The sequence below is a fragment of the Python bivittatus genome, unplaced genomic scaffold (assembly GCF_059951505.1).
Source record: "Python bivittatus isolate LINGU-HERP-01145 unplaced genomic scaffold, Pbiv_v1 ctg000020_np1212, whole genome shotgun sequence".
Lineage (NCBI taxonomy): Eukaryota > Metazoa > Chordata > Lepidosauria > Squamata > Pythonidae > Python > Python bivittatus.
In genome coordinates, this window is record NW_028277030.1 from 85,342,465 (window position 1) to 85,367,980 (window position 25,516).

The window sequence follows — 25,516 nt, forward strand, 5'->3', positions numbered from 1 at the left end:
GGAAGTTATAAAATGCATGAAGCATAAGCTTTGTTGAAATACAAAGAGAGGTAATTCTCATATCTGTCCACCTGGTGAGTAGGAGATAATGTATTTGAGTATTGTATTGTAGGTTGTAGCACCACTACTAGAATTTTAAGGAGAATAAGCTCTATTTGCAGCGTTGTGAAAAAGAGGTAGCATAGGTTAATCCACTTGTTTTTGCAGTGATATTCCTTATAGGAATCCAAAGGGCCTCATTAGAACTCAAACATAATGGAAGAACTTATTCTTGTTCCTAATAAGCATAAATATTCACTGCTTATTAATGAGTCTTGGGCATATAATTATTTCCCGTAATTAAATAAAAACTGAACATTTGGTTTCAGGTGGTTTGTACCCAAATCAAAACATTAATATTTGATCTAGATATGGAATGGAACAGGGCTTTACTGTTCCAGTTACAGACCAAAATGCAGTTGTTTCAGGCAGAATTGGGGGAGGGGTTGTGTGAAAGGGAAGAGAACAGAAAAATGTCAAAGGCATCAGCAGCTATGGTTGAGAGGAGGCAGAAATGAGAGGGAAGGAAAGCCGCTGGGAAGATCAGGAGATGTACAGGCTCCTGGTATATGCCATGCTGGGAGCTGCTGAGCAGCAAAAGTGAGAGAGGACAGTGTGCAAAAACCTTCCTACTTACCTGTTAAAATTACTCCAGGTCCACTGCAGGTTTTGTTTTCGCCAAAACCCAAAGCAACAGGAAGATTCTGGTTTTTATTTCTCTTGAACTACAGCCAGTTTGAAATTATTCGCTAGAATGACAAGAATTTGATGTGTTTGTTTGGGGTTTAAAACAAAATAATTTTTTGTTTTGTAAACAGCTCTATTGGATTCCCATAAATAGTTTATTTGTATTCATTGTGTACAGTTTCTCTACTGATTGAATGGTTCTAAATTTGCCCTATAATAGTTTGTTACTACTGGTTCTTGCAAACTCACTGTTATGTTTTCAAACTCTTACTCAGAGCTGCAGAACTGATGACAAGAACAGGAACAGTAGTGACACTAGAAGTGGCAAAACAAGGAGCTATTTACCATGGTTTAGCAACTCTGTTAAATCAACCATCTCCAATGATGCAAAGAGGTAAACAACTAAAATACATTTGTCTGTATACAAAATGTACATTGAAAATCAGTCTTAAACAGATTAGTATAAAAATAATGCATATTCAAGTACCTAATACGTAATCTGATATGTTGATTGCGCTCTCCTTCAAGAAGACTAAATGTAAAGACCTAGTTAAGTTCTGCTCCAAGCAATAACACAGCATTGGCTTGTGATCACCTTTTTCCAGGATATGGGATGTTTCCAACTTTCCAGTCTAGCCTACTGCTGTAGAATTTTCCAATGGTCTCCATTCAGTATGAACTAGATTTAATCCTGGAAATATTTTTCAAGATTAAGCTGCTACTACCTGCTGTTGAGCATCCAAGGCAGGATTTACAATGCAAACATCTTATTGTTTACTCTTAAAATCTTACTGAGTTCAATGGGATGCTTAGTCTTAAGCATCTTCCATATAGGATTGCAGTTTTAATTGAGTGAGATTTATATCCCAAGAATAATGAGATCAACACTTCTTCCTAAAAGGGAATGATAATGACTTGTTGAAAAAGCAGAGATTCATACGTAAAACAATTCGTATATTAAGTGGTTTCATATAAGGATGTCTAGTTTCCCCACCCCCACCCCATGGATATTGTTTGGCATGTGTAAAATCAATCTGAACACAGATATATGTAATCTGCTACTGTTCGTGTGAATTGCAGCTGTTTTCCAAACTCTCAGACAATTATCTTTCCTAGTGGGGGAGATGGGCAGCATACAAATTCATAAATAAATAAAAATAAAATAAATAAATAAGCATGATTTAATTTTAGTGGAGAAACTAGGAATAGAACCTAGAGCATTATGTACTGTATGTAATATACACTGGAGAGGGTCAAGAGCATTTCATTTGAGTTCTGTACGACCAGGAAATGCAAGCAAATTTGCAGCTCTATGTTTTTGCATACCCGACTCTCACCTTGCATGAACTTTGCTTTTTGAACCTGAACATATAATAGGTTGAGGGAGAATTTAGAAGTAGGGTCCTCTACTTTCATTGCAGACCAAAAGAATTATTATGATTCTCTCTCCCTTTCCCTCTCCCACTCCCTCTCTCTGTCCCTCTCCCTCTCCTTCTTCCTCTCGTACACACATTGTTCAGTTTCAGATCGCCGTGGCTCAGGTAAACCCCGACCAAAGAGTGAAGGTTTTGAGCTATATAACAATTCTGCTCAGAATGGATCACCTGAAAGCCCTCAGCTACCTTGGACAGAATATAATGAACCAAAGAAGTTACCAGGGGATGACAGACTGCTGAAGAATCGAGCTGATCACCGATCTAGTCCCAATGTAGCAAGTAAGCAAGCACTAGCTTACAGCTGTTTCTGTGAATTAATACCTATGTAAAGCTGAGTTAAACTCCGAAGTAAGCCTAAAGGGGTTGGAATTTTTATAACTAGCTATAATATAAATGAAATTAGCAAAAATAAAAATTATTATTTATTATTTAAATAATGTATATGACCACCCAACTCAAATATTGTGACTCTGGGTGGTGTACGCTAGACTCAGAAACAAATTTAGATAAACAGTTTCAATTAGTGGGCAACCAGAAACTCACATTCATACCCCCCTCCACACAGGAACTCTAATCATCCTGGCCTAAAGCCCAAGGAAAAAGGCAAGTTTTTACTGCCCTTCTGAAGGTTGACAGGGTCGGGGCCAACCATATCTCGGGGGGAGATTGTTCCAAAGGGCAGGCACCACAGTGGAAAATGTCATTCAAGAAGAGCTAATAAGCCCCAGGGGCCTTGTTTTCCTGTTTGAAAGTTTATTTTGCATGTGTTAACAGTTTAAATCTCTTTGTTTTCATCAGATCAGCCTCCAAGTCCTGGGACCAAAAAGGCTTACACTGCAGGAACTACAAACAAGATAACTTCAGTGTCTACTGGAAATCTTTGCACAGAGGTTAGAAGTAGCAAAGAACTCTTTACCTGTGAATATTTATAAAAAGTACATGACATTATTGTTTGAAGTCTATAAATGATCCTTCCATATTTATGCAGGAACAGGTACTACCAGCTAGACCTGAAGCATATCCAATCCCAACACAAACTTATACCAGAGAGTATTTCACATTCCCAGCCTCCAGGTCTCAGGATCGAATGGGTCCTGTTCAGAATCAGTGGGCAAGTTATGAAGAAAAGCCCCAAATTCCAGCTGAAAGTAACCATTATATCAATACTGCAAATCAGGTTAGAAATAATTTGCTTTATAAAATTATGTAATATATAAGTAGTTTGGGGATTGTAGACAGAATAAGAACTATGACTGGGTCGGATCTAGTACTAAGTCTTCGTAAGAATACCTCCATATTTTATTATATTTTGCTATTCCTCAAAATATAATATTTGGCTAGCTTCTAAACTAGAAAATAAAGCTTTACAATATATCTAAATCACCATGAAAAAAATTCTAGACTCGTACTGTGTTTGAAAAGATGACAATTTATATTTGGAGCTGATGATTGAAATGTAGGAGCAGTGTGATTAATTTAAAAATCAAGTTTAGAGCTTTTGAGAACTACTATATAAGAATAAGAGTGTGTTAAGTGTTGCAAAGTATAAAATGCCTGGTTTATCTGTGTTTTCTTTTAAATATCCAAGACATTACTACTCTGTTCAGTGCATTTTACTAGTGTACATTGTATTCAGTGCTTTTGGAGTAATAGAGCATAAGAAATGCATTCATTCAAAACAAGGCATTTTTTAGGTCATAGTTAAGGTCTTTGAAAGAGAAGCACTGAAATGTTGCCTTTCTTCATAGCTGCCAGCTTTGTATCTGGTCTGTTTTTTATTTAAAATAAATTATAGAAGTACACAGCAAAGCTTGTGAAGCTTATAAACAGATTAGAAATTTTCAGGTATGTGGTATGTTATTATTACATTTCTGTGCAGCAGTTGTATTTTGTATTTAACACTGCAAATCTTCAGTTAGCTAGCACAGTATCTTTTGACAATAGAACATTTCATAAGGAATTTACAGTTCAGATAAATGCTTCCCTGAAATAATTTTCAGCATTGCAGGAGGAAAAAAAATGAATAGGAGATAAACTATAAGGCAGGGTGAACAAACGGTTCCATTTTATCTACAATATATATAACTGTAATTATAATAAAAGTTGCCAAAGCAATGGGAGGAATGACAAGCGAAGTTAGTTATTCATATAAGCTCTTAGGCCTAAATATTTCTGTGAGCACAAGTTGTAGATGTGATAATGATTTGGCATTGTTCATTCTGCTGTAGTTTAACATGTGTTGAGATAGTTTCATAATCCTGTCTCAGGCTGTTTTAGAGTTTGTATAACTTGATTGGAATGAAAAGCTAAATGTAGGGCTTCAAACTTATTGTAATGTATTACCATTTGTTAAAATGCTGATTTTAAGAACAAGTGAGTAAGCATTTCATAATCATTGTAAAAGGTAATAAACTGTCATTTAATTTTGCTGTATTGGCATATCAACATGTGGAAACTAATGTTATAATCTTTATTTTTTAAGCGTGTGACACGTTCTCAGGAGGAGCTACGGGATGATCAGCCAGAAAGGAATCAGTTAGAAGTTGTCATTCAAAAAGATATGGAATATATTGATCGAAAATCAGATAGCGATCCATGGATGAATTCGTCTGTGGATTCTAGCACATCAAGCCAAGAGCATCTAAACAATTCCTCTAAATCTATCCCTTCTGGATCTTCTTTAACCAAAAGCGGACCTGGCCGTTGGAAAACACCTATAGCTACTCAACCAATACTGATGGCAGTTTCTCAATCCACAAGGACAGACCTTCCTCCACCTCCACCTCCCCCACCAGTGCACTATGCAGCTGACTTTGATGGACTGCAAATGGACTTACCCCTCCCACCACCACCTCCACCTCCAAATCAGTTGGGGTCACAGTCATCTCAGGTTGCTGCTGCAGAGCGCAAAAAAAGAGAAGAACATCAGAGATGGTATGAAAAGGAAAAAGCACGTTTAGAGGAAGAACGAGACAGAAAACGTCGAGAGCAGGAAAGAAAACTGGGGCAAATTCGTGCTCAGCCACTAATGCCAGCTCAGTCAATGCTTCCTCCTCTTCAGCAGGTGAAACCAGAGAAACCTTCAACACTGCAGAGGTCTCATGAGACTGTCATTAGAGAATTGCAGCCCCAACAACAACCCCGAACCATTGAACGAAGAGATCTCCAATATATCACCATAAGCAAAGAAGAGCTGTCCTCTAGTGATAGTCTGTCTCCTGATCCCTGGAAAAGAGATGCTAAGGAGAAGCTGGAGAAGCAGCAGCAAATGCATATTGTGGATATGCTGAGCAAAGAGATTCAAGAACTTCAAAACAAGCCAGATCGAACAGGTGAAGAAAATGACCGCCTGCGCAAGCTCATGCTGGAGTGGCAATTCCAGAAACGACTTCAAGAGTCAAAGCAAAAAGACGAGGATGAAGATGAGGAAGAAGATGATGATATTGATACTATGCTGATTATGCAACGACTAGAAGCTGAGAGAAGAGCAAGGGTAAAATGAGAAAATCCCTTTTAAAATGCGTTTCATGTGCTAACATTTTTGTATACTGCTAGCATAAATACAAATTAGGTTTCACTACAGGATAAAGGAGGACTGGACTCTCATAATGTCCCTGTCTTTCATTGCATATAATGAAGTTTGACTTTGACTATCTTGATTTGTCAATTAAGTGGTGTGTTGCAAGCTATTACCTAGAAATTATTAGGGGGAAGTACCCATCTTTCTGGTCCCCCTTTTTCAAAAACAAAACAAACAAAAAAACCCTACTCTAAATATTTTATAAGTTTGATTCATATATAGATATGAATGCTATGTAGATACAGTTGCATTTGTATGATGCATATGCAATATTCCAGAAGATTAGTCTAGCTTTTTTAATCTTGTGCCACTGAAAACTTTTAAATTTATGTTTCATCTGTTTAAAGTCCATAGCATAACATGATTTGGAATTTTCATTCCCAAAGAGTAATTTTTTTTTTTCTTTACCAAGAAAAATAGCTCTTTAGTAAATCTGCTCCTAAGAATACAGCTTCAAAAACAGATTAAACAATCACATACTTTAAAAAAAAAAAGAATCTGAACTAGCTAGCTAGCCTTTAGGAGGCTAGGGGGCTGTATAAATAACACTGATGAATGGTCAAATTATAGTAGCAACTTGATTTCAAGGTTTTTTTGTTTTGTTTTTTTGCAGTAATTGATTTCTATGTTATGCTTCTTTTGCAGTTATAAAAAGCATTACTTTCCAGTGCTGCCTTTTAATGCATTTTCTTGCTAAATGCATAGCTTTCTTTTATTTATTTTTTTGTTTGATTAACTCTTCTGTACTGAAAATTAGGTAGATAAAATGAAGGCTATCAAGTGTCCTTGGCATTGTTGCTAATTCTACTGTTGTCATTCAGCTTTTTTACTGCATGGATAAAAGTCTACATACTATATAATTTTAAAACATTTTCATCTTCATGATCGAGCAGTTTGACCTTACTATTTTCAGATCTGCACCATATGCTTTGTTAAACTCTCTTCTCCTAAATAGTTGAGAAATTTATCTTTTGTATTCGTTTCGCATAGTTTTAGAACTTCCATTAGATTTTTCCTTTATTAATGGTAAATTTAAAATAATATAACCAGTTGGCCATCTTTCTACAATACTCTGTTCTCTTGACATTGTGTAGATCTTTAAGCACAAATAGATGAATTAACAGAGTTTACAGAAAATATTTTTTAAAAATCTCTTTTCCTGATTTATTTTGAGAGATTTGCTAACATATTAGACTGTCACACTGGCTTTTATTTTTATTCAGCTGTAGTAACAAATCAAAGAATATGCTTTTGGCATAGTGCAATCTAAATTTACCCTTATTTTCACTGTGCATCTTTCTTTTTCCTTCTCTTATTACCTGCAGCAGACTGCTTTGCCAGCAATCTCTGTTCTAGATTTGGTATGTTCTTATTTCTTTCTCTTCAATGCCTTTCCTTAATACTTTTTTTCCTTTTAATTAATGATGATCCAATACGCATTGGATATTTGTTTACCTTTTGAGTGCTTCAAAGCAAAGAATAATACATTAAATTAGTGGTAAGCAAGACGCACCTACCTAATGCTTGAGGAATGTTCCTAATTTTTTCTCTCCTACTTTTCTAAGTTGTATTCTGTTTGCATCTTTTAATTGTGTACAGCTGTGAACTACCACAGTTAAATGAACAATTTAACATATCTCAGTAGTTCGAAAACATTATGTATGGGTGAGTTTCCATTGTTCTCTTCCCCATGCTTTTTTTAAAAAAAACATTTCTTCTCTAAATCATATATTTTAATGTATTCTAACATTCCAGTATATTATTTATCTTCTTATCAAAACTTTCAATAGTTTACATTTTGTTAGTTTTAACAGTTTGGTTTTTGGAATACAACCTCTAGGTTTCAACCTTTGAACTTAGAGATATTCAAAATATTTTTACAAAAAGTTCTTTCACAGTCAGATCGCTGTTACTGTATTGATAAAACAGTAGAACTGTATGTTACACTAATAGCTTCAAAATATATGAGGAATAGTTCTACTCTATAATAATTTTATGGTGTATTTTAGCTACTATTTTATCAACTGTGAAATCAAAATAAGGTTTATTATGCTGATCACTTTTGTTAACTTATGATTATTATGACAAAGTGTTAAAGGAATCTGATCTGGTTAAATCACTCACTGCAATATTGTTTCCCTTTCTAACTTCTCAAACAAAACTAATTATTTTGGCTATTAAACTGCAAACCATAGATATTACAATTCACCAATATAAAGAGTTTTAAGCATATATTTCACGCTTACTGAACTCAGTATATTTGAAAGTGCAGTTGGATCATGACACAAGAAACCTATCAAATGGAATTATAATTAAAAATTTGACCTCCTTTCCCTTTTATTAAAAATACCAATTTAGAGCTTTTTCCCCTTTCAAATAACACCACTTGGTGCAACGCTTGGAATTACAGTATAATTTTAGCTGTTTTAAAAAGTGTGGGACAGAGTCCAGTAGTTCTCCTTTATTCTTTGTAACACTTTTTCTCACAGGTGTTTAAAGGAGATGATAGCCATTTTTTGAGGAACACTTTTCTGAAACTGTTTAATTTCTACAACATGTTTGAAAGTATAAGATTATTTTAACAGCTATAGAACCTTATTTAATGTGATTAAATAATTGCACTTTACAGCATGGATTTTCATTATGTTTCCTACTTTACAGAGATTCCAAATGTTCCTTCAGAATAAAAACATTAATATATGAAAAAATCACAGGTAGCCGAAATAGTTGGTACGTTGGGCTTATGGTCAAAATCAGAGGAATGTTATCTAGTGGGAAAAAATATCATTGATTACATTTTGTGCATCTTCCCAGAAGAACAAATGTAAAACATGTAGTTTGAACTATTGTATCAGAACAGAAATACCTATTCACATCTACAGCATTTCTTCAGGGGAAAATACATTTTCTTTTTGAATTTCCTTTATGAAAAAATATTTTTTGAAATGGAAAAAAACATTCCAAAGAGGAGAAAATAATTGTTAATTAGACTTTTAAAAAATGTTCCTTTTCAACAGTAATGGGGATTTTTCTTTATGAAATATTCTGTCCTCAAAAGGATCTGAAGTAAAACACAAGATAAATCTTCAATAGTTACAGGATGAAGAGCGCAGACGGCAGCAGCAGTTGGAGGAAATGCGTAAACGGGAAGCAGAAGATAGGGCCAGGCAAGAAGAAGAGCGACGCCGTCAAGAGGAGGAGCGGACAAAGAGAGAGGCTGAGCAAAAGGTTTTACTTACAGTTTTCTATAACTTTGTATGCTTCACTTAAAATTGGCTTGACCACTACTATTATTTCTAATATTACAACAATGTTAAGTCTTGACAACAATTACAACAATCTTGAGACAGAATTGTCAGCAGCAGTTTTGTACTTTTTTAGCTCTTAACATGTACTGTTTTGAATTCTGTACACTACTTAAAATCAAGAGCTGAGCCTACCCTGTGTTTGTAGACTTGCAGTTTAAGAAAAAGCAAAATATATTTCATTAATCTCCAAGAGTCTTTCAGAAGCAGGCAGTATATAAATTAATAAATAAAATCAAAATAAAATGAAAGACATATAAAGAGGGAAGAGTACCAGAAAAATTGTTAGATCAGATATTAAGAATAATGAAGGAAAATCAAAATGAGACCCACTCCAGGAACTAAGTCTAAAAGGTTAAAATTATTTTTAAAGTAATAAAAATAAAGTTGCAAATTTTGAAATCCCACTTTAAAAACAGGAAGAGAGAAAAGCTGTCACATTTAGAAGTATGAAGAACTTAATACAGAAGAAACAAAATCCAACTAGACAATGGCACTAAGCGGGTTTAAATAAGTAGGATTAATTAAACAAATGGAATGGATAGACAGTGACATGACCATGAGAAGTTTTGGGAGTTAGGAAAAAGTTTAAGCATGAAGGAATTCCAATAAAAACATTAGCAGGTAATATTAATTGCAGTTTAGGAAACAGGTCATGAATATGCCTCCATTTTCCCACCACCACCACTGTCAACTTTCCATGCCCTCCCATTTCAGACATGTTTGATACTGTGTCATACCATTCTAAAGATTGAAATACCTCCATTTTTTTCAAATGATAAATATTTGAAAAAATATTTGAAAGCTTAATATTAATGACTCCAGAAACCATGGTGCCTTCATTATCCTCTGGGCTCCCTGCCAGTATTTTTTTAATTTAAAGAAAAATGGGGAAGTAGCATTCTTAGAAAATAAAAATGGAAGTGCCTGCATCCCAGTGCTTTTTATGGAAGTAGACCACTTGCTACAAAGAAAGGCAAAGGTAAGCAGGGCTGGAAGGTGTTTTTTCTTTCATAGAGGTGGTGATGGAGAACAACTTGATCATTCTGGTAAATGGACACCCTATGTCTAGTCATGGGCACCATGGCTTCAGTTTTTTCAGAATGGTCATTATCTTGAATATGCTTTATGACCTAAAAAAGTGCCTAGCCCTCCCTTAAGCAAAAGTGTAGTATAAGTCAAGCCATGGTTTAGGAACCAGGCTACCAGAGTGCTTCCTCAGTGGTCTCTGCCTCTGAGCATAAATTCCTATATCTGTTTAAGGAAAACAAAGCCAAACAAACAAACAAAAAAGGCTGCTCATTATCTCTACTTGTAGATAACTATGGTTGGTAAAGGTCACATGTAAAGCTGACCTAAGGCTTACTACATTCTTCTTCAGTGCAATCCTTTCTGTTTTGTATTAAGTAATGCCAGGCAGGGAGATGAATGTATTTATATAGATAGGAAATTTTAAGTGTGTTCATGTAATTTCAGACAGTAAACTGTAATTGAGAGTTTAATGTATCCTGGCACCCAATACAAGAAGGTTTATGAAGTTGTCAGTATAGAATACCCCTTGTTTTAATGGCAGCATATTGTCAGTTGCAAGGTAGAATTTCATATTCAGTTCTCTTCTTCCTTTTCACTCCTTTCCTCCTTGATATTCCTTGAAATTTTAATAATTTATTGCAAGTTTACTTTTCTCAGTGCAAATATGTATCATATCACTGAATGGAATCCAAAGGTGGTTCTGCTGACATTGACACCAGGAGGGGTTCTGCTCGTTTTCTTCCATACAGTTACACTCCTACTCTCAAAATCTGTTTCATATGATCTCCTGCCTCTCAAGAGGGAATTGGAGGGAGAGTGGATTTCACCCTAAGTGCAGAAGTAACCCGGTGTTTTAGAGCAGGAAGTGTGGTTTTCTTTCTTGGTAAAAGAAAGAAAGTTATCCAAATCTTTTCCAGTGTGAAAATTGCCATGTGTTTGGTATTTGCTGACATCCTTTTATTCCCTTTGGCTCAACAGAGGCGACAGGAAGAAGAATACTATAATCGCTTGGAAGCGGAGAGGCGCCGCCAGCATGATGAGGCAGAACGTCGATTGCTGGAGCCCGATGAGCCTGGTCTGTACAGACCTCCGCTTCCACGGGAATATGAATTCCCCTCCCCACCCCTTTCATCTAATGCTCCTCCTCCCCCACCTCAACGAAACACTTCTTACCTCAAAACTCAGGTCCTCTCTCCTGACACGATTTATACTGCCAAGTTTGTTGCATACAATGATGAGGAGGAGGAGGACTCCTGTCTAGCAACAGGTCAGGATAAGTACGCCAGTACAAGAAAGTCTTATGGTGACCTTCCTCCTGCCCCCCTTAAGCCACAGCAGTCCTCCCGCCAGCCACGCCCAGCCTCAGATGGCCTCTTTCTGTCCAACTCATGCCAGCCCTCCTCTGTCAATGCCAACAGTACTGCTTACAAAATGAGCCAGCCCCCTCCCCCACCACACAAGCCAAGTTTCATCAATCCCAGCAACACAAAAGGTAGACCGAACATTTTAATTTAAAATCTCTCTGTGAAAACTCTCTACAAATTTCCCGCTAAAGTATTCTAAACAAAATCACTCTCCTGATTATTTCTTACTTGATCACAATCTCAAGCATGGTGATCCAACTGTCAATATGATTTGTTGCTATAAATTTTAAATACGTGTGTTCTTTCCATTTATCAAATTCTGTAATTCTTTCATATAATGAAAGCAAATGATTTTTAGAATTCTATTTGACAAACTAAAAGTACTGTTGGGTTTGGCTTTTGATCTATATCTTTCATTCACCATCATTATTATTATTATTATTAATTGGTCCATGATGCTTTCACATTTCTGAGATACATGTTTCTTGCTATAAGGACATTTATTCTGATTCATTATGGGAAGCAGTTGACTTTCTGCTTAATACTTGCCATGTAAATAGTGTGCAAATGGCTTTGAAAATATATAAACCAACAATTGTATTTGAAGTGAAATGCTAGCTGGGTGTATGTTTTGGAAAAAGTGAACATAGTAGACAAACATAGTACAGTTTTTTAATGAGATTTCTAGTACACATTGCTCAGTACTGAAGTAAAAGCCTATCTCTCCATTATTCATGCTGTTTTGCTTTATCTTTTTTATGTCTCTTTTCCTGACTTTATTTCCCCTTCATTGTAAACATATCTAGCTGAATACTATTGGTCTACTAGAACTCTGATATCAAAGAATTACAAAGCTTTAGCTTGTAGCTGGTTTATGATTTGATAAGATACAAACAAAAGTCAGATTATAGGGAGAGGGAACATTAGTGAATTCTGGGAAGCTTGCAAGCTATTTTCCAGCTGTCTCCTTATTTATTTGTTTTGTTTTCCTGTATAGAAGTAGACACTTAAGCTAAAGAAGTTTAGTAATAATTGAAAATACTCAAAATGGAACCCCAGCTGGTATTTTGATATCCTGGATTAAAGGAAGTCCCATAAATAGTTGTAGGATTTCCCTGTTTGCCTAGTTTCTTCTAAAGATAGTTAAGGGATCATGGAAAAAGCCTGCAACCTAAAGTGGGTCAGAACAGACTATTGCTTTTTCTATAGTAAAACAAAGCAGATAATGCTGCTATTACTATCATTAAGATGAGAAGCTTCAGAATTAGCATTCACTTCCTAAATGTAATCCTTCCCCATGCAACCACAAGAGAATCCTGCCAGTAGATAAATTTTTGCCAATCCTTATTTCATATTTTGGAAATACTATATAATAAATATCTTAATAAAACAGGATAATATGGGCTAGATAATACCACTGTTAAATAGACTCACAGTTAGCTGAATGACTGCACTCAGAAGTGTTCATTAATGACTCCACTTCAGCTTGGGAGGAAGTATTTGAGTGGAAGGACTCTGTCCTGGACCTGTGCTGGTCAGGATTTTCATCAATGACTTGGATGAGGTTGCTGAGGGGACTCTTAGAAAATTTGACAATGACACAAAGCTACGAGGAGTAACACTTTAGATATAAGTGAAAAGATTCAAAAACGGATCTAGAGAGGCTTGAGCATTTTGTTGAAATGACTAGATAGAATTTAACAGGGAGAAATTTAAAGATTTGCATTTGGGTAGGAAAAATGTAAGGCACAAATATAGGATGGGGGAGATCTGGTTTGGTTGGAATGGACCTTAGTAGTACACCTGGCTTGGGATCTGAGCGTTCTTGTCAAGCACAAGTTAAATACAAGCCAGCACTGTGATACAGCTGCCAAAAAGGCAATTGCTATCTTAAGTTACATTAACCAAAGCATAGAGTCCAAATCATACAAAGTAGTTGTTCTCTGCCCTGCTCAGGCCCCGTTAGGAGTACGGTACCCTATTCTGGCACCACACTTCACAAAGGACAGGGACAGATCGGAGCCAGATCAGAGGAGGATTACTAAGCTGTTAAAGAGTTTGGAAACAAGCCTTTTGAGAAACTTTTAAAAGACCTAGGGATGTTTAGCCTACCGAAAAGATGACTAAGGGGAAAAGAGAATCCTTAAATATCTGAAATAATGTCCAACTGAAGAAGTGGAATTATTCTCTATTGCAGTGTTTCTCAACCTCAGCAACTTTAAGCTATGTGGACTTCAACTCCCAGAATTCCCCAGCCAGCATGGGGAATTCTGGGGGTTGAAGTCCACACAGCTTAAAGTTGCTGAGGTTGAAAAACACTGCTTTATTGCCTCAGGGCAAGATCAGAACCAGTGGATTAACATTACAAGGCTACAAATTGGAAGGAACTCCTGACTATTTGTACAAGCTTTCAGCTAGTGGAATAGGCTACCACATGAAGACCTTTGCCAGAGGTCTTCAACCAGAGGCTGAGTGGTTGTCTGTCAGATGCTGTACTAAGCAGGGGGGTTGGACTAGATTACTTCTAAAGTCCCTTCCAACTATGATTCTATGCTTTTGTATCTAATAATTCTTATTAAGATTATAAAGAAGCTAAGGTAGTTACTGAGAAATGCCATATAATTTGTTGCTTCATCTTAACCTCAGTATATGAACTATACATCTCATAACTATTTTAATATTTTTTTAAGTTTATAAAACAGGTCATATATTCCATTTGAACTTTCAATCTTCTGTGAAGGATGTCTGCATAAAGTAAAAAGCTGTTTGCACATAATGCAAAATTCACTATGCAGCTTCTCTCTCCATCTCACTAACCTTCATATTGCTATCCTTTAATGAATGCTATGGTAGACTGCGCTTCTGCAAAACTAAACTTCCCAGCTCCTTCCATTAGATTGTTGGGATTAATTCAGAAGACTAGTACTCCTCAATCTGGGAATTAAATTTGAGCAACTGTAACTAATACCAAAGTGGATGAGCTTCTGTATTTAGATATACTTTTTGACATGAAAAAATATAGTTAAGCTTAAAATTTGGCAGACAGCAAAATTAATTCCTAACCAACATATTATTAATATTCTGAATAAATTCTCAGCATTTCCTTAGAGGTTTATCTCACTAAATTCAGTTGGGATTCCTCAGAAGTACCTGTGCATTGACTTGCATTGTTAATTAATTGTTGGGCATCAGTCTGACATTAAATACAGCTTTGTAGTGCTGAAATCTATTCAATATTTAAATTCAATAATTGAATAAAGAAAACTAATGGAAGGAGTATACATCTGCTTTTGTGTTGAAAAGGCTTACAAGAAAAACACATGCAGTATTTAGAAACTAAAAATACTACTTGAAAACTAAAAAGTTTTGTGGCCAGAAGAGATGGTTTTCCCTACCAGTACAAATAGCAGAAGTGAGTCTATGAAATGGGAGTGCTGAGTTGATATTTCAAATACAAATGATGTGTTTAATCTTGTGGCCTTTGGGGAAGATTCATCAGTAGTGTAAGGTTTGCTGTTTTTGCTGTCGTGTCTGTTCATATGAGAGCAAAGTACAAAGGTGCAGTGCTGCAAAATGTATACCAACAGAAACTTTAAAAAATACAGATTTTCCATAGGCATTTTAAAGTTACAGATTCATTGTGGGCTCTCTCTGCAATTGACAGACTAAATGAATATACAGTATTGGAAAGTTGTCATAAGGCTATATTCTCACATTCTGTATATTCTTAATATCCCATAATCTGGTTATTGGGGAATATCTAAGCAATAGTTCCTGACCTTACTAGATATATATTCATCTAGTCTTTTTATTAACAGGAAGGCTAAAGCTTAATTTACAATCCTGCATGCAAGCTGCTTAAATTTCACTTACTTAAGTCATTGAAATTTTGGCAACTTATATATGCAGGATTTCAATTTGGCAAGTTTAGATATTTATTTCATATATGTATTTGATTTCATTTATATTATCCATGATTAAAAGGTGTCATAAGATAGAAATATTTGCCATTATATTCAGCTTTCAATACCTTTTTTTCCTAAGCTTGTCTTGTGAGGAAGCTGGTAGTCTTAGGGGACTTGGCCTGAAAGCGTAGAGTAAGAACCACTTAAAGCACTGCACCTTTTGAGAAGAAAAAATGGTTATTGTTATTTTACTTTCTTTTAATATAAGGCTCAAACTACACTGGATCTACTGGAGCACTTGCAGGTTCACAGGAACCTTATTCAGACCCAAGAGAGAAGAAATTGAAAAGGTAAAATGGAAATAAATGGCTTTAAATACTGTTTTATTGATATATTACATGTAATCCTGGTTGTTGTTTAGGTAATTTAAGGCTTTTTAAGGATCCAAAAGACTTTTGAACATAGTGGTGCATCCCATAAGAATGTTTAGAGAAGACTGAAAGATGTTGTAATAATGATAGTACTAACAAGTGCCAGCATGGTGTACTGGGTAAAGTATTGGACTTGGAGCAGGGACACCAGGTTGTAATTTATCCTTAACTATAGAAGCTCCCTGGATGACTTTGGGTCAGTCATTCTCTCTCAGCCCAGCCTAACTCATAGAGGAGGAGTTGTGAGAGGAAAAATAGGTCTTGTACTGTGCTTGCATATAAGTACACACCAAACAAAAATACTAAATGAGGCTGTCATATTTAAGTCAGTATATATGATCTTGGCATGTTTTAGCGTACATGTAGGAATCCAAAAGCAGGACATAGGAGTCATCTCAAATGTGAACCAACCCTGTATAAAATATTTTAGATTTCCTAATGGCTATACTAGGTATGATAAAACATGATCCATTTTGTGATGGATGAAAAATGGCTACCTAGTTATAAGACCATCCCTAATGTTTATTTGGAAATTAATCTGGCTGATTAAGAAAAGGATGTGAATGATTGTAGACCAAACCTAATACAAAAGCAGAGCAGCTGCACTTAAGTTAATATAATGTATTTTTATAACATTGAATTGTCCTTTTCCTTGCAGTCAAGATACAGATTTACCTGGCGCACCAGAGAACTTGACTTTCCGGGAGCGACAAAGACTCTTTTCCCAGGGTCAAGATGTGTCTAATAAAGTAAAGGCATCTAGGAAATTAACGGAATTGGAAAATGAATTAAATACAAAGTAGGATAACTGGCACCTTATCAAAAAATCAGAAAATCTCTATGGAACTGGAGTTGGGGCAGTTCAAGGAGAAGAAGTATCTCATAACAAATGAGATAGCTTTTTTCTGCCTGGACTATTTCTTTCTAGACTATTTCACATTTAAGTATGTTGCAATAGCAAGAAAATCAATTATTTGCCAAGTGCTTGTGGTTTATACAATTGAGGCACCGTAAAATATATTTTAATTAAATAAACCAAGTGTCATTCATGTCCTTTTCCACATCATTGTCTTTTAGCTGCTTTTGCAACTGTTCTGGATCATAATTATTGAAGAATTGTTGCTTCCTAGTCTCTTACAGAAACATGTAAACACCTGTGAAGCAGAAAGAGTGGCTATAGCTTGAACTGCCTAACTACCACTGGCTTGTTGCACTGTAGGTTTGATACAAGTGTAAGGTAATATAAACATTTAAGACATCTTGGGAGCTAGTCTTTCAGATCACTAGCATAACAGAGAACACTAGTATTAGGAGTCCAGTTTCTATAAATAAGCCTTTGCTAGAAACACACCTTGATTACTGAAAGTAAAAGGGCTCCATTATCGTGTCCATACTAAGCCACATAGAGTAATCTATATACATGCAGATTTTTGGACGTTAAATACTTGACTTGTTTTGATTGCAGTCCAGCAATGTAACAAAATATGCATCCTATTTTTCCCACTGTCTTATCTCTTCTTACACTGAAGTATTAGCCACTTCTAAAACTTGAGTTTTGAAATATTGATAAGAATGGAAAAATTAGTAAAATATTGGACACTGGGTATGATGGTATGTGTGTGCGCGCGTATGTATTGTTTTAAAGCTATTCTGAAATTCCACACTTTAGCAATATGGAATAAACTTCATCTGGTAGCTCCACTGTAGCCAAGACAAAACCAAAGTTAAATATTCACAAATGGACTAAAGACTTCAATTATCAGTAGCTGGTAATTAAGCACTACTTGCAGGGGAAATATGGTTACTTATGGCTGCAAAAAAAAAAAAAATGCCTTTCAGCAAGAATTTCATTGAGGAAACCTGGCAATGTTCTGATAGCACATCATCAGGCATTCATGTAGAAAAGTGCTGGTCATGGTACCTCTAGTTTGCTATTGTCCTTTTTCTTTATATTGTAGAAAATGTTGGCAGTTCAAGCTATTTTACACACTATGTTGCAGCATTATTTAATTTTTAAATGGTTGAAATTTGTTTCACCCACTGTTCCTTCAGCTATGTGTATATAGCTGATGTTGAGAATAAAGACCTCATCTTAGTTTGTTTTCGCATTGTGTGATGTTTAAAACAATATATTATATTGTGATTCTAAGCAAATTTTCTATTTGATAAAGTCCTTAATTGGGTTTTAGATGATTTTTCTGTATAATATGTTCTCTTATAAATATATATTTAGGGAATTATGCACACTTCCAAATGCAGAGGGTAGACTTTACTGCCTTAGAAATCACTTTTAATAAGAGTTGTATGATAAAAAAATAAATGCAAGTTAATGATAAAATTGGAGTGTAAATATTTTTTTTACATAGTTCAGGTTTCTTATTTGAAAGTGTTCTTTTAATGTTCACCTGTTAAATATGAAGTAGGAGATTAAATTGGTTGAAAGTGTTAATGAAGGATTGCATGCTTGTTATGTCTGTTATTCAGGGAGAAAGGAAGCATCCCCCAATTTATCTTGAGAACACTAGATATTCTGTGGCTGGAATACTGTTGCTGCTAGAATTTAAGGAAAGAAATATCACTTACTGTGGAGTGGATTTGATCACTATTGGGCATTCAGGCCACATGTGAATATGAATAAAAATGCTTTTCATAATTATCGGTGCATTATGGAGAAAACAACGTAAGAACTGCTGTGGTTTCCCATTTCTACTGTATTTCACTTGCAACCTATTTTTAATAAACTTTGTATTGTATTTAACTTTGCACTGTATAATGTCTGATGAAGAGTATTTGTTCATATTATACAGACATATTTTCTGTTGTAATATTAACACTTGCTATGAATTACGTATAGTCTGAGAAAATTAAACCCTAATCTTTAATTCAAGCTATTGATTATGCTATAGATAACTAGAATGACATTGATCTATTCTTGTAGCTAAAGATTTTGTGAACTTTATTTTATTTATTTATACTTATTTATAAATTAAATGTATATGCCGCCCATCTCACTATCAGTGACTCTAGGCGACTCCAATGCATACAGTCTTTACTAGAACTTCCGGGTGTTCTTATCTACATATTCCATCTAGACACACAATATGGCCAAATATGAAGAAAGTGAATCACAATAAAACCTTATTAAAATTCATGGGATAAGTTAATCACAATTGACAATTGATTTAAAGATCTGTAAGGCGATCCAAAGTACATACTTCACATGTAGTAGTATTTTATATAATGTACTGTACTTGAATAGCTAAAGATGATTTTTGGAAAAGAACAAATTCTGTACCATGGTTCATCAAAAATTTTCAGTCGTTCAAATATAGCTGTTTAATAATATTTAATAGGTACTGGCAACAAATTAAAATTAAAAACCAATAAAGCAACACCAGTATCTAAAAATCAGCAATATAATGTATGACTGCATATTTTAAAACATGCTTAATTTCTGGGAAGGTGGAAAAAATCAAGCTTTTTCATTTTTCAGTTTGTCTGAATGCTTTTCCAGGATAGCTCTCTTTGTAGTAATTAACATGGGATGGGTAAGTTACTGCTATATCAAACTGAATTTTATAGCTCTGGCATTCATACACACTGAGTCAACTAGCCTACATATTTGCTATTACTTGTGAAATGGGGTTTCAGTGTTCATGTTTCTGACTAAAATCAGTTGTGGCAGGACAGATCAATTAAGATGAAATAATGTAAAAAAGAACAGTTGAAAGCAGAGAAGAAAGAAATGGAGTTGTGTTTTAATATACTACCAGTACATTTACAGCTTAACACAAGTAATGAATATCAATGTATCTTAAATTAGTAAAGAGTCACTGTAAGTATAGTATATACCTTCATATTGTAAAATATTAATAATTTTATGCCTATTTTAAGAAGTTCAGAACTTTGTCTAACCATTCTGTTCCTGGCTTCTAATCTAATGTTTCTTTTAGAATTACATTTCCAATAGTGACTACTACTTGCCTCTTTACCATGACCAATGCCCCCATGAATTCCAAAGAGTTACCACTTCATTTTACATATGCAGTACAAAGCTGCACTCCTTACTAAAGTCTTAACAGCAGGTGCCAAGTAATGACTTATCATTAACCTTCCCAACTGGATGGTGGAATTTTAATGGTGTGCACATGCATGTTTGGCCAAATCTGAGTTCAGTCATGGAGAAGAATCAGCTTGTACTGTCAGTAACGGGGTTGCCTGCTACATTAATGCTCATAGTTCAAAGGGAGCTTGTAACCTTGAAGTTGCTTGACCTTTTAGTGATCTGCTTATGGAAGATGCCAAAGGTGATGACAAATTTTTATATAGCAAATTTTTATTGCTATAAAGGTCCTTTTTGACATTAAATAGAGTATCTTCTTGATTTTCCCACTACTACAGAAATTGGGAGAAGTAGCTCCCAAGTCATCCCTTTGAGAAGGTGAGCACTTTAATAACCTTAAGAGATTTTTTTGGTTACAAAAACAGATTTATTGTAAAAAGAGTCAGCATACTCTTTGTAATGAAATGCTTGAAATACCAGGTTCAGGCGTGGCTCCACAAAAGTCTTTAAGTGCAGCTCTGGGTCCCTCGGAAAGTTGCCACATTATTTGTATGTAACCAAAGCAGGAAATTATTAAATACATAGAACTACTCTGTGTGTGTGTGTTTAGGTGTTAAATATGAGGTTTGTTCTGGTCTCATCTATTTGGGGAAGTTTATCCTTGATAGTGCACTAAAAGCAAAGTGCAGCTCTTAACACAAAAAACATTTGTGCAACCCCACCTGTAGAGTGTCAAAACATTTAATTGCAACTTAATGGCTATTTCTCATGTTTGCTGTAGAAAGCTCTGGAATTTAAGAGCATTTATACATGTAGATTCTTGTATCAAGGACAGTTATTCAGACCTAACCAAAGAAATGTCTTGCCCAAGAGCCTGTCACCATAGTTGCCAATCCTGTCTTAGTAAGTTTGCAACATGAACAATGCATTTGATGTCTTCCTCCAGAGGCTACAGCAGATCCATGAGCTGCAGCCCTAATTGATTATGCCCTGAAGTATACAGAGGGAGACCCTGTGTTACAAAGGAGTTTCCAATCTTTTTCAGTCTGTGGGCATACTTAGAGTTTTAAGGGTATGTAGATATTAGGAAACTTAGAGGAGCACAATATAAGAACTGTAGTAAATTATCACTTGTGTACAGATTGTTGCAATGAGTCAGCATTTCTTAATACCAGAAGCTCTCCAATAATACTAGGAACACATTGTTACCTCCTATGGTAGAGTTTTGTAAAAGTACCTATATGTGCTGCAAATGAGAAATACAACATTCACTGTTGAACGTGTTTACCGCAAGGTGGTTTACCGCATTGCCGCAAGGTGGGTTGACCATCACTGTGGACATGCATATTAGTTTCTTGTGTAGCTACCTCAATCTTGTGGCTTTCAGAATCCTGAGAGGGACCACTCTGAAAATGTGGGAAAACGCCAAGACAAATGAAATGACTCCAAGACAAAAATCTGTAGCATATTTAAGAATAGTTTTTAAAACTGAAGTTAACTGCCTATATACTTATAATTTTGCTCTACTATGCCAGCTTGAAGGGAAGATTAAACTCAAAACCAACATGTTAATTTTACTGTATTCTCCAGCACCCCACTGAACTGGGGTAGGCACAGTTAATTCTTAAACCAGAAACATCCCTAGAGCTTATCTGCTTGTTTTCCTCCAAGGGGGAAAAGGGCGTAAGGCTAGAGCTGCAAATTACGTACAGTAGTTGGTTGCACCGAATAAAACCTGAAGCGCTGCTGTGGAACCTTGTCCTGCGAGCTACTGCAAACTACAGCTCGTGGGAATGCTTTTCCTTTTAATATTATCGGGTTTCGCTTGCACCAGCAGCGAGACTGCCTCTCTGTTTCCTGGTTTACGACAGCCGACGAGCTGGCCGAGGTTTATGGAGAAAGAAAAAGGCCAGGGAATGCTGAGGTGCCTCAGGCCTAGTTGGTCCATATCTCTGACCTATTTTTCCACGGTATTCAGCTCCTTCTCCGTTAGGCAGGGGGAAAACACGCCTCATATGGAAATACTCATCATCTACTTGCAAGGCAAATACTGCGACGGAGGGCGATGCGGGGGCTTCTTCAAGGCTGGCGGTATTGCAAACAGCCTTTCGATCCCCGAGCTCCTGCAAGAAGGCGCGCGCCACACTTCGCCAGCCTTCCCTCTCGAAGTCCCGCGAATGCCGGGCGGGTAGCTATAGCAACCCCCGAGAAGCTTGGTCTTGGCTTGTGATTGGATGGTTCAAATGGCTTTCCTTGGAAGCGCGGTGGGGGGGGGGGTGTCGGCCGGTGAAAGTGGAAGAAGGGATGAGAGGTGCTCCGCCTGCTTCGACTGTGCGGGACGGTCCGGTTCCAAGCGATGAAGCCCCGCAGCGGGGTTAGCCCCAGTTTTGTGTCAGAGCAACAGATCCGGCAGCTGGAACGGAAGCTGCGAGTGAGTCTAAAAATGGGGGCGTATATCAGTGTTAACATGCAGCAAATCTGCCTATCTATGTAGTCGCTAAGAGTCGACACCAACTTGAAGGCACATCATCAATCAATCCAGTGGTTAGAGGCCGAAGCAGATCCGCTAAGCCAGTGTTGTCCAAACTTGGCCACTTTAAGAGGAGTGGACTTCAACTCCCAGGATTCCTCAGCCAGCCATGCTGGCTGGGGAATTCTGGGAGTTGAAGTCCACTCCTCTTAAAGTGGCCAAGTTGGACAACACTGCGCTAAGCCATGGGAGTAGGAGTGCAGGTAGCTATTTGGGTGGAGGGTGAAAGCTAGAAAGCAATGATCTACTGATGATCTCACCTCTCCAGACTTCCCCCACTGGTGTCCTTCAGATGCACTGCCTTACACCTCTTGTCATTCCGAGTCAACATGGACACATTTTTATTTTTTAAATTTATTTATCGTATTTATATAGCTGCCCATCTCACATAAAAGTGACTGTTGGGGGTGGTAGTCCCAACACATTTAGAAGGCACTGAACCCAGGAAGGCTATGGGTGATGTTACTAGACCCCTGGAGTGGCAAATGCCTAGACCTCCCCTTGAGAACCTCAGGTTCCCTACTGGTGATATACCTAACACAGATGGGACTCCAAAGGAGGGTGGGTGGGACAGCAGACAAGTCGTTTGAAACTTTAAGTCTTTAAAAGTTCCAGTAACAGATAAGCACAATGACAGAATGCATGTAAACATATCACCGTCCTTAGAAAACCTAGGCTTTAGGGTTTCTGTCTTGATGGGACCCAGATTCTTTGATGGAGTGATTGGTGGGATTTAAGATATGAAAGGCTGGTTGATGCAATCTGTGAGGAAAGATTACTCTAAGCTATTTTGGCTCACTGCCTCACTCGTTGCACTTGTTTAAGTTCAGGCCTCTCTGAACTGTGTTTTGCCAGGCAAAAGAAGAAAGAATAATTGTGCTGGAAACAGAAAATGCCCTTTTGCACCTCAAGCTTGCAAAGGTAATGACAACCATCTTCATTTCTGCATCCTATTATTTCATACATATTTTTCTTTGGACTTTCCAATTTAAACCGTGAACCAAAGTGTGCAGATACACACCTTGATCCAAAACAGGCTGTCTGTTTACAGATTTCTTTTCTTCACTCAGAGAGGCTATAGTTATCAAAAAGGAATTGAACTGGTGTTTTGGTTTGTTTTAAAAAAAACCCTACAAAATCCCTGATTTTGCTCATGGACTTACCCGAAAACTATCAAGACTGATTGTGCTTTGCTGTGTGATCTAACTGGTGGTGCCTTGGTCAGCAAAACACTGTATAGACAGAGATGAACATCCATTTTGCACTGGCAGTTTGAATATACGTCCTTATCTGTGCAGGTGATTACTGTGTGTTTTAGTAGTCATGTGAAAATGCAGTTAAGCATAAGTAGATTGGAAAACATCTGTCAACCTTCCTTCCCTGACTAGAGCACTAATAACTGCATTTAATAACTGACCCAGTTCTCTCTTCTTTTTTTTTTAAATCAGCCAGAACAGGTATGGGTGTGGATAAAAAAATAAATGAGACAAAAGAGCCTCCCCAGTATTTCAGGTTATTTTCTCATGCGTGATCACCAGATAGTTTACCACAATATTCATCATCTGGTTTGAAAAATCTCAAGTCCAGGTTATTGATGTTATTCAGGTTATTTTCATGTTAGACAACTGCTTCATTATTCTCGCTAATTAAATATTTGTATCTAATGAATTTGGGGTAAATTTGGCCACAAGAAAACAGAGAAACTTAGTTCAACGCTACTGAAGTTGAGCTTGAGTGCATGGCATGAGTCTGAATTAGACCAAGGGTCCATCTGATTCATCATCCTGTTTCCAAAGAAATCCACAAGGACTTAGCTCTCCTCTGTTGTTTGTCCCAAGACAACATGTTCAAGAATTGTACTGCATCTATGTTTCTAAACTTCCTGAATGCATCTGGTTAGCTACAGTGGGATATAGAATACTATACATGATCATGTACAAACAATGTATACATGACATGGCACAGACTTGGAGAACTGAAGTGTGTTTGCGAATCCTAATAATAATAGCAAGCCTATTCATGGTTGATCTGCTCCAAAGTGATTAAAAGTGAAGGTCTTCTGGCTCACTCTCCAGATATCTCTGGTTAGCTAATTTTGTAAGTCGTAGGAGAACAAGAAGGAGACATGCTTACATCTGTAATTGGAGATGTAATGTCATGTGAATAAAAAGATTGTATTTTCTGGCAAAAAGCCATTCATAGAGTAAGGATTTTGTTCTTTTTTTTTTTTTAATGATTTAAACTATAGTCTCCTCACTTACCTTCCAAAAGCATTGCCAGCTCTTATTGCAATGAATTGCCTCAATTTCATTCTATTGAAGTTCTGGAATTTTGTTGTTAGTCAGGGCTCATAGATTAGAAAAAAATGACAAGACAAACACTATCTTTGGTTGCAATCCACAGTTCACATCAAAAGAACTATGTTACAAAGGTCAGCAAAAAGTTACTGCAGTTTATAGCCGTAATAAATGACTGCATCTTCTCACTTACTGGGTTCTAACTTAGTGAGTTCCATTGTTTTCCCTAGTGCTACGGCTTAGGAAACTTTTTAAAAATTCTGCTCTTGTTTCCTTGTCATAGTCACACTGAGCTCAGCTATGTGTAATGGATGCAGGCTCAATTAGACAACAAGAGGATCAGGCTGGGTAGCTGGAATCTCCAACTTTCTATTGTACATTCAATAATTGCTATCAATAAAGAACTGGCTTGAAATGTAGTATTTACATAGCACACTTTTCTTTTACCCATCCTTTATTTTTCTCTTTAAGAATGACCTTAAGATTTATGAGTCAGTTGCTTTTTTTCCTTCTGTGCAAACTGTAATGGGTTAATGGGCCAAATCCAGTGTATTTGCTAATTCCGGGAGAATGTGGTTATAGCAAAAATATCCATACAAGGAGGAGAATGAATTGCAAATGAAATGTTCTTGATTGGAGAAAATTATGTTTAGTCGGTTCCATTGGTTACTCCAAATTAATTGGTTCCATTCATAGTTACTCATTGGCTCTGCCTAGGTTGACTCCTGTTCTTTTGTCCCACTCATCCACTGGTTACCAGTTACTCCTGTCTGATACTTTGATTTGTTAGCTGTTTAAACTTTAGATTATTACCCGAACAAACTACAATAGGTTATAATCTGAATTA

The 25,516-nt window shown here is 36.5% G+C and overlaps 2 protein-coding genes across 25 annotated transcripts in view; both read left to right on the forward strand.

The window, feature by feature from the left end:
* Positions 1 to 18,546, forward strand: part of AFDN (afadin, adherens junction formation factor) — a 102,674-nt gene extending 84,128 nt beyond the window's left edge. For 7 of the 24 annotated variants that reach the window (XM_088143087.1, XM_088143093.1, XM_088143098.1 and 4 more), the window contains 9 exons: positions 1,002 to 1,120; positions 2,247 to 2,441; positions 2,961 to 3,052; positions 3,151 to 3,339; positions 4,645 to 5,655; positions 8,836 to 8,970; positions 11,058 to 11,346; positions 15,617 to 15,698; positions 16,438 to 18,546. In XM_088143087.1, the coding sequence (XP_087999213.1) occupies positions 1,002 to 1,120; positions 2,247 to 2,441; positions 2,961 to 3,052; positions 3,151 to 3,339; positions 4,645 to 5,655; positions 8,836 to 8,970; positions 11,058 to 11,346; positions 15,617 to 15,698; positions 16,438 to 16,582 (2,257 nt within the window). In that variant the 3' untranslated portion in view covers positions 16,583 to 18,546. Of the gene's footprint in view, positions 1 to 1,001; positions 1,121 to 2,246; positions 2,442 to 2,960; positions 3,053 to 3,150; positions 3,340 to 4,644; positions 5,656 to 7,067; positions 7,104 to 8,835; positions 8,971 to 11,057; positions 11,572 to 15,616; positions 15,699 to 16,437 lie in introns of all 24 variants that reach the window. The other 17 variants (XM_088143052.1, XM_088143059.1, XM_088143056.1 and 14 more) reach the window with 7 other exon arrangements.
* Positions 18,547 to 22,198: 3,652 nt separating this feature from the next.
* KIF25 (kinesin family member 25) overlaps positions 22,199 to 25,516 on the forward strand; it is a 37,335-nt gene continuing 34,017 nt past the window's right edge. Inside the window, exons 1-2 of the mRNA XM_088151107.1 lie at positions 22,199 to 22,273; positions 23,228 to 23,293. Coding sequence (XP_088007233.1) covers positions 22,199 to 22,273; positions 23,228 to 23,293 — 141 coding nt within the window. The remainder of the gene's footprint in view (positions 22,274 to 23,227; positions 23,294 to 25,516) is intronic.